Source organism: Antechinus flavipes, chromosome 6 (genome assembly GCF_016432865.1).
Source record: "Antechinus flavipes isolate AdamAnt ecotype Samford, QLD, Australia chromosome 6, AdamAnt_v2, whole genome shotgun sequence".
In the NCBI taxonomy this organism is placed as follows: Eukaryota; Metazoa; Chordata; class Mammalia; order Dasyuromorphia; family Dasyuridae; genus Antechinus; species Antechinus flavipes.
The window spans coordinates 15,478,585-15,497,318 of record NC_067403.1 but is presented as its reverse complement, the minus strand read 5'-3'; the positions used below and the strand labels follow the sequence as shown (position 1 = coordinate 15,497,318).

The 18,734-nt window shown below is 34.5% G+C and overlaps 1 protein-coding gene across 3 annotated transcripts in view; it reads left to right on the top strand.

Annotated features, from left to right (window-relative positions):
• Window positions 1-18,734, top strand: part of SEPSECS (Sep (O-phosphoserine) tRNA:Sec (selenocysteine) tRNA synthase) — a 55,918-nt gene that overhangs the window by 25,388 nt on the left and 11,796 nt on the right. For all 3 annotated transcript variants that reach the window (XM_051963996.1, XM_051963998.1, XM_051963997.1), the window contains exons 6-8: window positions 2,459-2,561; window positions 7,309-7,438; window positions 7,552-7,643. In XM_051963996.1, coding sequence (XP_051819956.1) covers window positions 2,459-2,561; window positions 7,309-7,438; window positions 7,552-7,643 — 325 coding nt within the window. The remainder of the gene's footprint in view (window positions 1-2,458; window positions 2,562-7,308; window positions 7,439-7,551; window positions 7,644-18,734) is intronic.

The window sequence follows — 18,734 nt, the reverse complement described above, 5'->3', positions numbered from 1 at the left end:
TTGAAAACCTCCAGAAGTAGCTCTGGAAGCATGGGAAAACCTGAAGCTTGGAACAGTGCCTCCTCATTCCCAGGTGAGCAGATTCTAATTTTAACATAAAGTTGAAAGTGAAAAAAATAAGGAATAAGAGAAAACAGCAAAAAAGAACCCAACCATCAAAAGCTACAAGGGATTCAAGGAAAACCAAGGCAGATTTAGAGGATGATAACAATGTAAAAATAGCTTTAAACAAATTTTCAAAGAAAAATGTTAATTGGACCCAAGATCAGCTAGAATTCCTGGAAAAATTAAAGAGATGAGAATAAGAGAGGAAAAATTGGAAAAGGAATGAGAATGACATAAGATAATTATGAAAAGAGGCACAAAAAAAAGAACCTTAAAAAACAGGATTAGCTTAATGGTAAAAGAAACAACAGTTCATTGAAGAAAAGCAGATTAGGCCAAATGGGAAAAGAGGCACAAAAATCCACTGACAAGAACTCCTTAAAAATCAGAATTGGCCAGATAGAAAAGAAGGTACAAAAATTTATTGAAGAAAATAATTCCTTAAACTTAGAACTGGGCAAGTGAAAGTTAATGAATAACTCCATGAAACATCAAGAAACAATCAAAATCAAAAAAAAAAAAAAAGAAAGAAATAGAAGAAAATGAATCGACAACTGTATCTCAGAGAGGTGAATAAAATTGGATAGATAAGAGAAGGCTAAATTACAAAGGGCTTTGACTGCCTAACAAAGCATATTTTATATGCTCCTGGAGACAGTGAAGTTCATTGAATAGGGGAGTGATTGGGTCTATATATGAGTGGCTGAATGGAGGATGGATTGCAATGGGGAAAAGATTTTGAGGTTGACATATCCACCAGCAGACTGTGTTAGTCATGTGTGTAGTGATGAAGTTCTGCGCTAGAGTGGTAGAAAAGGGGGCATGTTGGAGAGATGTTGCAGAGGTGAAATCAGTAAATCTTGCTATCAGTTTGAATATAGAGAGGTGAGAAATATTGAAGAGTATAGGATGATTTCTAAGCTTTGAGCCTTAGGGACTGAAAAGAATAGTGTTGCCCTCTTGGGAATAATGAAGGTTGGGGTTAGGGTAAAAATATTAAGTTTAGTTTTGGACATATTGAGATTGAGATGACTACTGGACATCTGCTTCAAGTTGTAACTTAATTCCCTCTAATAATATTTTTGTATTATTGTAGTCTCTACAATAGGACTATTCTATTCTAGGAACAGAATTCTAGGAACTATTTTCATTTTATTCTTAATTTTTATTATAGTTTAAAAATAAACTACTTTGTTTTCTAGGATTTATAATGTGTTTAAAGACTACTTCCCTTTAATTGTTCATGTGAGAAAGAGTTGTTTAAAATTGTTTATAGATTTTATTTTTAAAAATTAATACTGAAATGTTCTCATTTAACAGAAATTCAAGTAGGCCATTTGAAAATTATGGATATAGCAGTATTATAAATTTTTTTTAGTTTTAAAAAAAGAACACATACTGTAAAAAGAGTTATTTATACAATAACCAAAATGATTTCACAGACTGTTTTTCTCGCATTTAAGGCACTCTATATAACTTGCAGCATTTTCAGTCTTAACTCATATTGTCCTCCTTTATACACATTAACTCTCCTGCCAGACTGCACTCCTCCTTTTAATAACACCAAGAAAACAAATACTGAATTTGCATTAATTTTGGCCAAAATGGCATTAATACAATATTATAGATTTTTAAAATATTTCACATTAGCAAAAAAAAAAAAATCCTATATTAGGTTCATAGAGTTAACAAGTGTTCTAAATAATAGCAGAAGTTGTTTTTAATTATGGACAAGGGTATATTCTTATTAGGTTTTGGTCTAAAATCATTAACTTTTTCATAGATTGAAAAACAAAAAACTTTTTCATAGGTTATCAGGTTATCAACTCCTCACTATAAACTCTCAGTAGCATCATTTTAGATTTAGAGTTGAAATGGCATTTCCTTTAAAGTGTCTGCAGTATCTTAACTATCTAAAAATGTTGGTACCAACATATAAAGATAAAATAAAAAAAAAAATTATAATTTGTAACTGGCAAATTTGATTTCTTGGTCATTACATTTCACCTCTTAATTTTTTATTTCAATATAAACAAAGAAATAGAAATTTTAAAATGCTTCACTAATTTGACACAGATTAAAACTTGTCTTTTTTTTAGTATTTTAGACAATTACATTAAAATTTTCTAAATATGTGCCACCTTTTATCACCTGATACTATTACTTGAATTGAAAAATTTTTTGTTGCTGTAAAATAACACAATGACTTTTCATATGTTTGAGTGATGCTTGTGTCAGTCATTAAGCTTTATTGCAATAAACATGAAATCTGTATACTGTTAAAGAATAATTTGAATACTATAATTTTACAGTATATCATGTGACTCACTAAATTGATTTTTTATATTTGTAGATTGGAAGAACTGGCTGTGATCTGTGCTAATTATGATATTCCACATATAGTCAACAATGCATATGGAGTACAGTCTTCAAAGTGTATGCATCTTATACAACAGGTAAAAAAAGTTTTAATTAAAAACTAAATTTTAAAGTATAATAAAGTTTATTATCTTTTAAAAACAGGAAAGTTTTGGAGTGCATTACATATTAATCACCAAAGCTTAGAATACCAGTTCTGAAAAAATCTGTACTTTGAGAGTATAGAGGCTAGATATAAAAAGGCATAAAAGCGATTCAGAACTCAAAATCCCAACAACTATATGGCACTGGGAACAGAGCACTGAAGAAGCGATAATCAGGTTCTTTAAATCTTTAATTTCCTTTGTAAACTTCTATTTTTGATTACTCCATGGCCCAGGGTGACCAGGCGCAAATCCCACCACTAGAATCAGGTCATAGAGAAGGAGGAATTGAAAACACATAGAAGCATCAGTTTTATTCTTTCAGAGGGATACCTAGAGCTCATCTTCCTTTATATGTTTAGAATGGAGAGAAATACAGTTCCTACCTCTTACGTCCATCTCAGTACAATGCAAGGAGAAATTATTTATGTTTTACCTCAGAGAAAATAGGCATTTAACTTAGAATTAGATGACTGACTCAAATGGTAGCCTTGCCACGTACTGACTATGATGACTTTGGGCAGTGCTTAACCTCTCTGTGTCTGTTCCATAGCTATTAAATGAAAGGGCTGACAGAAATGGTCTCTGCCGTTTTTCTATTCTGTAACTCTGTGCTACCTTCAGACACCTCCATTTTTCCAGCATACATCTTCTTATTGACAGTCTTATGACCTCAAGCTGTGAATTGAGGTTCAGGTACCTAATAGCAACTGTTTCTAGACCTTAGACCATCTGCCAATACATTCTTCATCTGAAATATGTTGACCTCAGTCTGTTTTTTCATAGTTATGGATTTATCTTTATGAGGAAGGAATGGGAATGCTGGGTAAAGTTTTGCTTACTAGGGAATTACTTCTTGGCTTTCTTGCTTATAATATGGTCTTTTTCTTTTGGGACATCTTAAGAAATATTTAGTAGCCTGAGATGGTGAAAATGTTACTCTGACATCAACATTTGTAACAATTCTTAGCTTTTTTTTTTTTTTAATAAATTCTTTGAGTCTGCTGCTTTTTCTTTTCATTTTGCAACTGGTGGGATTTGTCCCCAGTTAGCTTGGGCTTTGGGGTAATCAAAAATAGGGGTTTACAAAGGAAGTTAAGAGATTTAAAGGAGCAGGCTATAGCTTCTTTAGTACTCAGAGTAGCCTTTGTATCTCATGTTGGACTTACAGAACATGTGACCCACAAGACTAGATATTTTCTCTGATCTTCATAAACTCTCCAAAACAGAATCATGGATCTGATAAAACAATCTTAGCTGTCTCAATGGCTTAGGATGGCAGGAGTCATTAAAATGTATATATCATTATGTTCTATGCATTATATAACTAGGTGCATCATTAGGCTATTTATATGTTATCTAGTTAGTTTTATTTACTTTGTTTTAGTTTGGTTTTGGCCATACTCAAGCATGCTGTGGGCCAGGGGTCACATGTCTGATGTCTCTGGTCTAGATCACCAAGAACCCAAAGAAGGCAGCTTCTAACTTGCCTCCCCTCAGCAGCAAGCTGCTCAGACTGACCCAGCTCATGAGCTCACAATCCCCCAGACCCAACTTCCTCACCTTGCAGTGCCTGGAGATGTGTGCTCCAAGTTCCAAAAAGGGGCTGAAGCCATGGTAGCCAGCAGGGTTCTAAATGTATCCAGCCATTCTGGGAAGCAATTTGGAACCAGTCCCCCAAGTCACTTTACTATGAATACTCTTTGATCTAGCACAATACCACTATGCAACTAAACCCCAAAGAAATTAAAGGAAAGAATTCATTTACATATATATGAATTTATACATATACGTATATAGCACAGAGGGAGCAGGACAAGACTTTGGTCTGGGCTGGCATTCGAACTCCTCTGTACTCTAATCCTTGTGAAATTGATTTATTATCAGCAAATGTAGGATTTAGATACTCGTATGCCTGGCTGGCATCACATAAAAAATTTCTCGGGTGTAAAGCGGTCATGAGTGGAAAATGTGTAAGAAGCACTGCTCTAATTCCTGCCTCTGCCCAGTGTCACAGAGATCCACATTTAAAAAATCTATACAGCAGAAATTGGCCCAGGCTCATAATAGTGGTATTGGGAACTAGGCAGGGGGGGCTGAGAGATAACATCCAGCATCTAGCTGGGGCTCATTCTTTCTCCCCCAAAAGGCACTTGAAGCAGAGACCAAGGATGGTAAAACATGAATTTCCCAGAGTAGGAGGAGGCTGAGACACTTGGAGATTCAGCCCCTCAGAGAGATCATTATATAGGGAAGGGAGTCAAAAAGTGAATAATAAGGGAAAATAAGAGGAAAAAAGACTGAAAATACCCAAGATCTCAACTCAGAAGACCATTAACATAGGTAGACAAGCCAACAAGAAAGACATAATAGCTGAAGAAATACTGCTTCTCAATCTGGTAAATGAGTTCAGCATTTATAAATACATACGCAAAACAAAGGGAAGTGATTCAGCTTTTGGTGAGGTGGATGAATATTCTCTCGTTCCAACTCTCTGCCACCTTAAAAAGAGCTGTTATAATACCCTGGTACAAATAGATCCTTTTTCTTTTAATTCTTTTTAGTTTTAGTAGAGCATGGAACCACAACCACAACCCATTCCTGATAATTTAAAAGAGAAAGGAGAATTGTGAAAACAGAATTTATGCAGTGTGCAGCTGAATTATTGGAAAAATACAGTTTATTAATACAGTAGAAAATTTAGAATTAGTCATATCAAAGAAACAAATGAAAGGACATTGGGTTGCAAATTCAAATATATAAAAGTGAAGGAGGACAGTCTAGAAGAGGAGAAACAAAAGATAATAGCATTAAAAGAAAACATTTTCCATACAAGCAAAGTATATTTCCTGTGTTTTTCCCAAACATTTTAAAAATGTGGAACTATAGGTTAAAATATGTATTTTTTTAGAACTGCAAATGCAGATAAGAAAGATGTGGATGCAAATAAAGAAAAATCTGTCTGAGAGTAGTATTTATCAAATGAGGTGATGGAAACATACTAAGATAAGTATTGAATAGAACTAAATTTTATATTTCCCATTTAAAAGTTTTTTTAGTTTTCACTAGGACTTAATTGTCTTTTAAATTTTCATTTGAAAGCATTTATTAGAAATCAAATTTAATAAATTTAAAATAATTATTTGGTAGGTAATTATTCAGAGAAGAATTACTTTTAGGATTTGAAAAACAGAACCTATCTCAATTTCTTTGCTTGATCTTAGGGTTAAAGTTTTGTCTTATTTTGTTTTGTGTTAGTCATAGGTTTGGGGCTTAAAATAAATCATATAAATCGGAAATATCAGTTCACCAGGAACGTCAAGCAGCTGTTATCCAAATGGGTAATTGTGGACCTTCTTTGGAATCTATGTAGTCATCCTGAATCTTAAAGGACAGTGCTTTCTTTAGGTCTAAAAAATATGATTGGTACTTAGTCTTAATGGTACTTAGGCTTGGATGTGTGCTTTGAGAGACCAGTGACTGTTGCACACTACTTTCTATTTGGACTGAGATTAATGGTGAACTGTATTGGAATGTTAGCTGTTGTTAAGATTCATCTGGGTCAGCTAGGTGGCGCAATGGATACAGCACTGGCTTGGAGGACCTGAGTTCAAATGTGACCTCAGACACATGAAACTGTGTGACTCTCCGCAAGTCACTTAACCCTGATTTCTCTCTCCCCTCAACTCCCAAAAGATTCATTCTAAATAAAACTGAGAGTTGGAAATCATAGAATGTGAACATTGATTTTTAAACATTGAGAATGGCTTAACTTTCCATATATGTTCGATTTTTATTTGTTTGTTTTTAAACCTAAACCCTATAGGCCCCGTGCTATCTCCTCAGCCTTTGTTCCTGAGACTTTTCCCCTTGGTGTTCTCTGTTTTTCCTAGCCAGAGCGGGGAAGCATGAGTATTCTACTTGTTACTCTTCTCCTATATATGTGCTGCTCATTCTTATTTCTTTACATTAGTTGATGATATTAAACCTACATGAAATGTTCTCTTGATTATACTGTCAGCCAGTCCAATTTTAGACTTCTCTGAGCCACATTTCAACTCCTGTTTGCATCTTTTATTATTCAGTTGAACATTTGTTAATAGCATTTAAGACTTTTCTCAGTCTGTCTCCAAACTATCTTTCCCAAGATTATTTTTATTATTCTCAAACATGTACTCTACCTTCTGGCCAAGCTGGCTTCCCCAGATTTGGCGTGCCATCTTATGCCTTTGGGCAGGCTGAGCCTGATTCCAGAAATGGGCTTTCTAGCAAAACTAGATTGAAGTATATTTGAGGATGGAAAGTTTTTATTCTTTTTGTATTCCCATAATTCCAAGAAAAATGATGCTAAATATACCTGTGTATCTGTTGACTTAATGGATGGTAAACATTTGTGAATGTATAAAAATGTAAGTTATTCTATACTGTGGCAAAATTATGGCTTTTAATTAAAGTACTAAGACTAAAGTCCTTGTTTCTATGTTGCTTTACTTTTCTAAAAGTTAAAATTGGTTTATGAAGAAAAAGATTATTTATGCAGAATTAAGCTTTTAAGAAAACAGTATTTTGCTTTAACTTCATTTAATTTATTCAGATTCCTTGGTATTTTTTAATTTCAGTTTTGTACATCTGATAGTAGCCTAACATTAAATATCTATTATTTCATGTTGTTTGATTTTAGGGTGCTCGAGTAGGTAGAATAGATGCTTTCGTTCAGAGCTTGGACAAAAATTTTATGGTTCCAGTAGGTGGTGCTATCATTGCTGGCTTCAGTGATGCCTTCGTTCAAGAAATCAGCAAGATGTATCCAGGTAAACAAGTTAATTGTCCTTCAGAAGAAATTGCATTTGTTTTGCTCTGGTGATAACTTTTCTTCCCAGAACATGACCTTTTTATGAGAGTAATCTGTCCTTTATTATTTCAGGAAGAGCCTCAGCTTCCCCATCTTTAGATATTGTTATTACCTTATTATCCCTGGGATCAAATGGCTATAAGAAGCTATTAAAAGAAAGAAAGGTAAACATGTATTTAATTATAAGTATATTGTATGTTGCATCGCCCCTTGTGAGCACGACTGTGGTCTGGGAGGAGCTGGGAATAATTTGGACTAATATCAGTGTCGAGGGTTTCTTCTTTGCTCTGTACACAATGAAAGTACATACGCTGGTGCCAAGGGTATGTGGGTCATTTCCAAGAAAGCTACAACCACAACTTCTGATTAGTTTAATTACAGTTCAGATACCACTTTCCAAGTGGAGGTTCTTGAGTATCAGGTAGCTGCCAAACAATTTTTATTTACATTTCTATTCCAAGATTGAAGAGCCATTGAGGTCTGAGGAGTCATCTCTAAAGGAAGATGCTAGAGAAAACGCTTGCCCTTATTCTACCAATCTGCTTTTGCAAAAGCTGGTCCCATTATTAGTCTAGAAAGGCAAGAAATTCTTAAAATTTTTGATTTTATTTTTGTCTTTGAAAACTTATTTAATAACAAATCCAAAAGGGTAGGAATAGTTTGTGATGGGTCAAGTGAGTAACAGTTCTGGGAGTGTGTCGGTAATCTTATCAGCTATCTGAAGGATCTTTTAGAAGCTGTTTTAAAGTTAGCTACTTAAAAAATTACTTCTGTTTGCTGGAAGTTCTCAGCTTGTTATCCCATGCATATGATAGGTACTCAGGAATGTAAATGTTAAGTGGGAAGTTTTGTGTTTAATTTGCCTGTTCTTCTCTGTCTCCACCCAATTTTTAGAATCAACCCATGGAATAACAATTGTTTTATCTTAACAATATTTACATATTTCTTAAGATGTATGGATTTAAAAATCACATCCCTTGAATTCCAGTAATACTGTCTAAAATTATTTTGTGGCAGTGGGATGAAATTGCTTTTGGTATTCTTGAAAATAAATGGACTTATTAGAATTTGTAAATGTAATTATATTTTGTTTTATCACAGCAGCCCAACATAAATAAGTAAACTGAGGCAAGGAACAATTTTTTTCATGTTTTACCTGAAAATTTACCTATAAAATACCATCGAATTTCATGTTTGCATAAGTTAATAAGTTTTGGCCACATTTGTACTGCGTTCATATTCGGGTCCAGGCCAAAATTAGATGTTCAGTGATGAGTTGGGTATGTAACATCCATAGATTATGCTTGAGTTCAAGGAGCTGACTGTAGAATTACCCTTTCACACTGGAGAGCCCCTTCCTCCTTTTCTTTCTATCCCAAAAGACTATGATAAAGTAATTAGTAACTAGCCAGACAACTATAAAAGTTTAACCTAGTACAAATACATGTTTTTACAAATGTTTTAGACATAAGAATTTAAGGCACAATGACGTAGGGGAAAGAAAAACATGTTTTTTTTATATAGGATACTGTGTATGTTGAAAAAGGGATTCCAGGCCCAAAGCTTGAAATCTCATTGTCTTAGAAATAACTTTTTTCACTAATGATGTAGAATTTTTAACTTATTATTTGGAAACTGGGACTCAAGGGAACATTAGAGACTTTTCAGGATGCATTTGAATGCAGTTGAACAGGGAACTCTGGGCCCCCAACGATGTGCCTGAGATACTTGTCTGCCTTCATCTTTCTTTGTTCTCTAAATCCCTGATATTAAACTCAGATGGAAACGGGGCCACTGCTTTCCATGTGAGGACCCCAGTGGGCCATCCATTGGCTTAATTTTAAAATGTAATGTTGGCTTTTTGTATTTTTTGTTTGTTTCCCAATGACATTTTAATCTGGTGATTATACTGAAGTTTTGTGTTTGATGTCTCTGGTCTCAATGACTAATAAGTTGGCCTTCAGGACCAATTAAGGGAAATGGGGATTTGTCCTCAAAGACCTCACTGGCTTAGTGGGGTAGTGGTGAGACATCAATCTAAAAAGATGATGGATAATTAGGATGTGATAGAAAGTTTATTTTGACTAAGGCCGTAATTCCAGTGCTGGTTCTGACATTAAGTATTTATGTGACCATAATCAAGTATTTTTACCTCTCCAGGTTTCACTTTCTGTAAAGTGAGGGGGTTGACTAAGTTGGAACCAAAGCTTTTATTGCCTCGTGATACACAATAAATACTAAGTGAATGTTACAGAATTTAAAAACAAGTGCTATTGGTTAGGAAGGAGAGACCACTGGCGCTAAAGTGATCAGTAAATGCTGGACAGAGGTGTTGCTGTTAGAGCCAGTAATGTAAACAGTTGGTTAGATAGTAGGGAAGAAAAGAGAGGGAAAAGTCGTTCTGGGCAGAGGCACCAGGAGAAGCAACATCTTGGAATTAGAAATATGAAGATAGCAAGAAATGAAGTTTGGGAAGTAAGTTGCAATTGAATTTTAGAGGATCTTAAAGCAAATAAAATAGTTTAAGCCATTATAGATATCTGGGAGTTTTTGAAGGTTTTTGAACAGGGGAGTGATAAGTAGTGTTTTAGAAGGATTAACCTCTTAAAGTGTCATTGATTCCTCTTGGTTTGGAAAAAACACTGGCCTCTTGAAAACTGCTAGCAAAGTACAAACTCGGGTCTTCCCTACTGAATAAAAAAACTTTGATTATGGCTTTGTCAGTGGACTATAACCTAATTAACTGTGGACACGACTCAACATTGAAAGGATGATTTGTTTTTTTTTTTTTTTTGTTTTGTTTTTGTGTGTGTGTGTGTGTGATATACAACTCAGGAAATTGTTTAAAATACTAAGACATAGATGAAGTTTCGGTCTACATTAGTGAAAGAAATAATTGTATCAGTAATGTCACTTCAGATATCTTAAAGTTGAACGTAATGGTGTTATGTGTGCTGGGGTGGAGGGGCAGAGAAGTAGGAAGTGTTAAAAAAAAAAAAAAAAAAAAAAAGAATGCTTCTGACAGCCTCTCAGACCTATCATATTGGGGATTTCCTTCGAGTATGGGTTGGCCTAGGTGACCTAAAGTCTCTTGAAATTCTAACAATTCTTTGATTAGACTGTGACCCTAAAACCATATGTGAACAAGAATCTTGTTTGAAAAGTCCGTGTGTTTCTGTTTGTGTGCATCATTGTAGTTCAGATATTATGATGGATATAGAAAGCAGTCTGTTTTAAAGGAACAGCAATCTTATTTGGGAGAGAAGACATTAGAAACAATCAGCAAACAGTGATAAAACAACATATTTCAGGGTATGATAATATAGTGACTTCTTGGAGAATACAGAAATCAAGATGGAAATTTTTAATTATTAATATCATTTGGGAATTAAAGTATAAAAATAAATACAATTCATTATTTTGCTTACTGGTGTTCCAATTTTAAAATGGATTTGTGTATTTAGATCCTTTTCCATTTGTTTTTTTTTTTTTTTCTTTTTTGATCTCTTTGGATTACAGACCTAGGAATGGTATTTGCTGGGTCAAAAGATGTGTGCATGGTTTTATAGCCCCTTGAGCTTAATTCCATATTGCTCTCCAGAATGATTCAGTCAGCTCATAGTTCCAATAACAGTCTGTCGTGTCCCAATTTACCCCTCTGATGTAAGGTGGTTGTTTTAATATGCATTTCTCTAATCAGTAGTGAGTAGAGGTTTTTTTTTTAATATGACTATTGATAGCTTTGATTTCTTCATCTGAAAACTCCTTATTCATATCCTTTGACCATTTATCAATTGAGTTGTAATTTGTGTTCTTATAAATTTGATTCAGTTCTACATATATTTGAGAAATGAGACTTTTGTCAAAGAAACTTGCTATAAAGGCTTTTTTCCATATTTACCAATTACTAATTGTCTATTTCCCTCCATCCTATTTTTCCCCTTTCTCTCTGTTTCTCTTTTCCCCCTCTTCCTTTCCTTTCTGTCCCTTCTCCAAAGTATTTTACTTTCTAACCACTGTCTCCTTTAATATGGCAATCCTTTCGGCCCCTCCCCTTCTCTTTTCCCTTCTGCTTCCCTAAAGGTAAAATAACATAACTGAATGTCTATTTTCTTTGAGTCACTTCTGATAAGAATAAGGTTCAAGAATTGTCCATCACTCCCCACCCCCCACATTAACCTGCACTGTAAAAGTTCTTTCCTTCCTCTTTCACGTTAGACAAGTTACTCTATTCTACCTCTTTCTTCCCCTTTCTCCCTTCTAATACATCTTTCTTTTTATGCCTTAATTTTTTTTTTAGACATCATCTCATCAGAGTCAGCTCAAAGTTGTGTCCTCTATATGTGTTCCCCTTTCTGCCCTAATAATGAGAAGAGTTTTAGGAGTTACAAGTATTATTTTGTCATGTAGGATAATAAACAGCTTAATCTCATTGAATTCCTTATGATTTCTCTTTTCTATTTACCTTTTTCTGTGTCTTGTGGGACTTGTATTTGAAAATTGTTTTTTCTTTAGCTCTGGTTTTTTCATCAGAAATGCTTGAAAGTCCTCTATTTCTTTAGTATATATATTTTTTCTCCACTGAAGGATTATACTGATTTGCATAGCAAATAATTTTTGGTAATCATAGCTCCTTTTCTCTCTGGAATATCATCTTTCAAACTCTCTGATCTTTTAATATCAATGCTGCTAAATCCTTTTTATCCTATTATGGCTTCATGATATTTGCACTGTTATTTTTGTCATCTTGCAGAATTTTCTCCTTGATCCAGAGCGCTAGAATTTTGCTACAATATTCCTGGAAGTTTCCATTTTGGGATCTCTTTCAAAAAATGATCATTGGGTATTCTCAGTTTCTGTTTTACTATCTGGTTCTAGGATATCAGGACAGTTTTCCTTGATAACTTCTTGAAGGGTGATGTCTAAATTCTTTTTCTGATAATGGCTTTCATATTGTCTAAAAATTCTTACATGATCTCTCCTGTATCTTTTCCTGGTCAGTTGTTTTTTCCATTGAGATAGTTTACATTTTCTTCTAGCTTTTCATTCTTTTGACAGTTTTGTTGGGTTTTTTAGAGTGTTGTGGAGTCATTAGTTTCTAGGTGCCCATTTTCTAATTTTTAAGGAATTATTTTCTTTTTTCCCCTCAGGAGTATAATTTTCATCATTCATTTTTTTTTTTAAGAGTATATATTCTAAATTTTTTTTTCCTTCCCCTCTCTCTAAGACATCGAGCAATCTGATGTAGGTTATATACATGTAAAATCATTTAATTTTAAACGTATTTCGAAATATTTGTCATGTTGTGAAAGAAAAATCAGAATAAAAGAGAAAAGCGAGAAAGAAAAAGCAAACATACAAATAAAAAGGATCTGCACAGTCTCTGTAGATCTCCCTCTGAATATGGATAACATTTTCCATTTCAAGTGTATTGTAATCATCTTGGATCACCTCATTGCTGAGAAGAGCTAAATCACTCCTAATTGATCATCACACAGTCTTGTTGCTACAGTGTTTTCCTGGTTCTGCTCACTTCACTCAGCATTAGTTCATGTAAATCTTTCCAGGCTTTTCTGAAACCATCCTGCTTATCATTTCTTATGGAACAATAATAATCCATTACATTATTACACCATTATTTATTCACCCATTCCCCACTTGATGGGCATCTACTCAGTTTCCAGTTCTATGTCTCTACAGAAAGATTGGCAAAATACGTTAACTTGAAAATTCCTTAAAGTCTAATATTTAAGGTTGTATGAAATACTGATAAATGGTAGTGGGAGCTCCACAAAGTCCTACTGTAATGCTGAAGATGAGATTATATTTTCAAAGGCTATCTCTATAATGAATATAATCTGTGAAAGATTCTACAGTGTGGCAAATGCTTTGAAAATAATCCAGTGACAGACTGATTCCACAGGGTGGAAGAGATTTATCATCGTAGCAAGTTGGCGTGTAGATGTTGAATTCTAGGGTCATGTCAGCCTATAAATCAAAGAAATGTTAAAAGGGTCCTCTTTTCTGTCATAGTTGTGGAATATTGTAAAAGGGGAAAAGAAGACATTAAGAATCAAAGTTTTTAGATCAACTAAAACATTAACCATAACCATTGATTTTCTTAATGTAGGATATTTGTTCATTAATCAGCAGAGTAGCACCCTAAGGAAAAAACTAAAACATAACAATATTACTCTTTTTGTGATAACTTAAACCAGAAAATACCAAGCAATTGCAGCATTGGTCAGCATAGAATTAGAACAGAGAAATGTATAAAACATAGAGCAAACAGTATTCAGAAGAAGGGAATATTAATACTTTTCATATATTACAGAATGTTTAAAAAGAGTGAAGACACAAAAAAGGCCATTGGATTTGTCAAGATGTCATTGGTAATCTTAGAGGGAGAAGTTTCATTTGAATGATGAACTTGGAAACCAGATTACAAATTGTTTAAAACAAGTGGGTAGTAAGGAATTAGAGAAAATGAACATTTACTAGGAGTTTGCTTGTGAAAGGATGAAGATAACGTAGGTTGTTAACTTGAGGGCATGGCAGGTTCAAAAGAATGGAGATCTGGGCATGCCTGAAGACTGTAGGCTTATTGGAAAATTGGAAAAAAAAGGGTCTGATTGAAGGGAGAGACTCCTAGACACTTGTAAAGGGAATGAGACAAAGGGTACTAGAGGAGTGGCTGGCCTTCCTCTGAGGCTAGAGCAAAGGAGGAGGATTGGGGAGGATGCTGAGAGATTTTGAGTTTAGAATTGAGGAACATAAGCACATCATGCTTTTGATATATGGTTTCACTATTCTTTATAAAATGTGAGATGTGCTCCTTTTGCTAGAGAAGGGGAGCAAGGAACGGAAATCTAGTTGGAGAAGAGAAATTAATGTTTGGAAAAGCCACAGGAGAAGTGCAGTAAAGTGTCAAGGGAAGAATAAAAGGTTTGTAGGGTGAAATTGAAGACTTAATTGAGATTACATAATATAAATTGGTAGTGGATTTAGGCCGAATGATTGTGCAGCTTTGTCCAGCAACTATACAGCAATCTGCTTGCTCTTTTATCTCATGATTCTCAATTCAGTACTCTTGCACTTGTCCATAATTGTTAGACATCTTTTTAGTTATATGTGTTTTATCTCCCATCTAGCTCTGTAAAGACTAAGATTGTGTCAGGAGAGAGGAAGGCAAGTGATGGAGGTTATACTGGGTTTGGCTTAATAAGGGATAAATTGCAGTGGAGCCAGTTAATTTCAGGTCAGTATTTTGAAGGCAGAAGAATGAAAGTCGAGAAGTAGTAACAGATTAGAGGAGGAGGGAGGGTTAGAGGGATGAATTTGGGGATGACAAAGAACAATTCTGAAGTGAATGAGGCATAGGGAGAGGAAGAGAGATAAGATGGTAAAAGGAAAAGGGTAATGATGAAATTAAAGATATGACTGTCCCTCTGTGGGATTGAGATGGAGTGAAAGTGTAAGTCATAGAGATTTAGCAGGGTGCTTCAGAGGTTCGTCAGCATGGATATCGAAATCTTCCAGTAGAAGAGAATGTTTTAAAGGGTAGAGGAAGGCTGAATCAGGTCTTGAACTTCTTGAGAATACTGGTAGATAACTACCTCCAAGATCTAAATGAAACGAAACACCCAAAAGGAAAGATTGGTGACTGATTGCAGCAGGAACAGTATTTGAAAGTTTTATTAAGAGCCCCAGTGTATAGGGGGAGCATAAGAAAAAAAGTGGCCATTAATGGAAAAAGCTCCCAACAATGGAACACATTTGCTAAGATTTCTGTAGTGACTTAGTTTTGTCATCAGTGGCACAAGAACCATTGCATTTGGATTGGAACTGGACCAGACTAAATATGAAATGAGAAAATCCATGCTTCAGTCCATTGGTGTCAAACAAAATAGAAATAGGCCATTAAACCATACGTGGTAGATCTCTGAGGCCTTCAACTCAGGAAAACCATAAATTAACATTACCTATGTTCTATAGTATTTTTATTTATTTTGTTTAAATATTTTCCAATTATGTTTTCATCTGGATTGGGCAAGACTGAGGAGTGTTGCTGGCCACATTGGGTTACATTTTTGACTTTTGTTGTAGGCAATATTATCTTTGGAAACTTAAGGAAAAGCATGTACCAGAATCACACTATGAGAAATAATGAGTCAAATACCATCTTCACCAATAGAAATACCTATGTCAATAAGTAGAAATTATAATTGATGATTTTTAAATAATGGCTTAAAGCTTACACAGGATTTTACATATATAATCAGTTGAATCAGTTTAAAATCCTAGATATTTTGTTTATTGAGAACAAGGAATGTTTGTTGGAATTTTCAAAAGTAATGAAATACTTATTTTAGGATTATATTTTTACAAGTAAATAAAACTAGGTTTTAACAACTTCATCTAACAAGCAAATCTTTTCATTGAAAATGTGGATATTCTCCATAAACCATAATTGCAGATATGTATTATAAATATTGTTTTTTTATTGGATTTGTTGCAGAAGCAAGGACCTCTTTTGTTTAAATGTACTTGCTCTTGAACTGTGAAAATTTAATAGTGATAGTTTATTGGTTCAGCTCTGGAGTAGCTAAGGCAGAGCTATTATGCTCTCAGCTAGAGCTATTTATATACTATCACTGAGAACTCCTTTTTATATTATTGGCATTATTGCCTCCTAAAAAAGGAGTGTTAAAGAAAACTTAGGAATTTTTAAAAATTCTATGCCCTTATTCGCAGCAATGATATTTTTAGAGGTTATTTCATCCAAGTTTAGATCTTTGCAGAAAAGGCTTTATCTTCTTTGCAGTAAAAGCAGACAAGAACTCAGTTTGAAGTCTTTCCTTCTCAATCCTTCTGTTTTGAAGGGGTGAAAGGGATCAGGCAGAGTAGAACTCAGTTTGTGCATTGAACCCTTTTGCCTTTGCCCCCCTTCTGATGAAGAATCTACTTGATTGAGGAGAGAGTTGCCTGAAATTGTCTGCTTTTTAGTAAAAAGTTTAAACTCCCAAGAAGCTGCTTCTGAACTTCTCCGGGCAAAATGAAAGATAAACCTTAGCAGTTATCCTTTTTCCAATATTGCTTTAAAAGAGAATATTTAACTTGGATGGTTTTTCCTTCCGAAGAAAAATATTCTAGTGTAATAGGCTAGGTAAGCATTCCTTCAGAGTTTGTCCATGTGAACATCTGTTAGGTTGGTTATATACCCAGGCTGAGCTACTGCAGGATACCTATTTTCCAGGAGAAAAATAGAGTAGACAAGAAGTGCTGTTCTAAGAACAAAAGTATCTCAAATGATATTATTATTATTATTATTATTAATTACATTTATTTTTACGGTATTCTCTAGTTTATATAGTGCTTTAGAATATGGTTCTCACAATAAAGAGATGGCACAGGTTTTATTTTCCTTAATTCACAATTGAAATATAAGGTTGAAGCGCTTAATGAAGGTCATTCAGCTAGCAAATTTAAACCCAGATCTTTGAGCCCAAATCCAGCTTTTTTTTAACATCACCACTTCTCTCATAGTCATGGAATATTTGAAACACCAACTAAGTTTATAGTTTGGGAATGGTGGGGAAGGATCCCAGTAGTGAACGGAGCAGGGGCAGCTATGGCTGGCAAGTCAGACGGTCTAGAGCAGATGAAGCAGAGGTTAGGAGAGTGCGCGCGCATATGTGTGTGTGTGTGTGTGTGTGTGTGTGTGTGTGTGTGTGTGTGTGTACAAGCTTATTAGACTTCTTACATCAAATTGTCTTTGAAATCATTACTATTTCCTTGTTTTTATGAACAGTCACCTACATAATTGCACAGTCATTACAATCAGATGTGAAATTCCATTTTCAGCTTAACCTAACAAGTGAAATAGTATGTATTTCAAAGGAACACACTAATCATTGTGTCATTGTCTACGAATTTTTAAATGATTATTTAAGACCAACTTCTGCAAGACTTGGTGAATTTTTTGCCTCTGTGGGGGTTTTCAAGGCATTATGTTTCATGACTGCAAATCAATTTGCAAAAAGTCTACTGAAGTGTAATACTTTAATATAATTTAACATGCCCACTACTAGCATCATGTATTGTGGTACAGAGTTGGTTTTTTCCCTTTATTCAGAAATAAAGCTGACATTAGCATTCAAGTATACAGTTCAGTTTATCTCTAGTGAGAAGTCTTTTAAAATTAAGTTAAATATAGTACAAAGGGTAGAGAGAATCAATAATATTTCATTTCTTTTAAGTAAGGCCTTTCTATATATATTTGCTTGGAGTGCTTATAAATTTCTCATTATAAGAATATTTTATAATATATGTCAGTTATAGATTTAACCATAATAAAAAAAATAGTACTGGTTCTAAAATATCTTTTATCTGCCCTGTAGAAAACTGCTTAGCTATGGCTTTATATAGGAAACAGATATTTAATATATATTTAAAATAACTTTTTTAAATACAGTGAATATTAATGTAAAAGCAGTAAAACCTTATCACATAGTAAGTATCTTGCTATATAGCACTGTGGCTAATGAATAGATTTCTGAATTTGAGACCAAAAGACTTTGGTTTGAATCCAGGCTCAGATACTTATTATTTACATGGTTATTGCCAAACTGCTTCAATTCTCTGAACTTCAACCACCTCATCTGGAAAATTATAATAATAGTTAACATTTATAAAGTGTTTACTGTGTGCCGGGCACCACACTAATATAAGTGCTTTATAATTGTTATCTCATTTGGTCCCTTTATATTACCCCTAGCAAGTAGCTGCTATTATTATTCCTAGTTTATGATGAAGAATCTGAGGCAAACAGGTGAAGTGATTTGTCCAGGGTCACATAGGTAATATGTGTCAGAAACTGAATCTGAAGTCAGTTCTTCCTGGCTGCAGGCCTGGTGCTCTCTCCACTGCACTACCTAGCTAGAAAATAATACTGGTGCGACCTACCTCAGCAGGGATTGTTGTATAAAGTGAATGATGATCATCATGCTTAAATGATTGGGAAGTCTTCTACTTAGTAGAAAACACCATATGTTGTGCAGGTGTTTTCTGCTAAGTAGAAGGTGCTCGCTAGGTATTCTTCAGTTCCTCAGTAGAGCTGGAGCTTCCTCATGGGGCTATTCTTGCTGATGATACAGGTCACCCGCCCTTCATGTTTGATTCTTATATGTGACCTTTCATCAGTTCCTCATGGGGTTTGGGAGGGGCCGCTTTATATTGCTTGTGGACCATTGAAA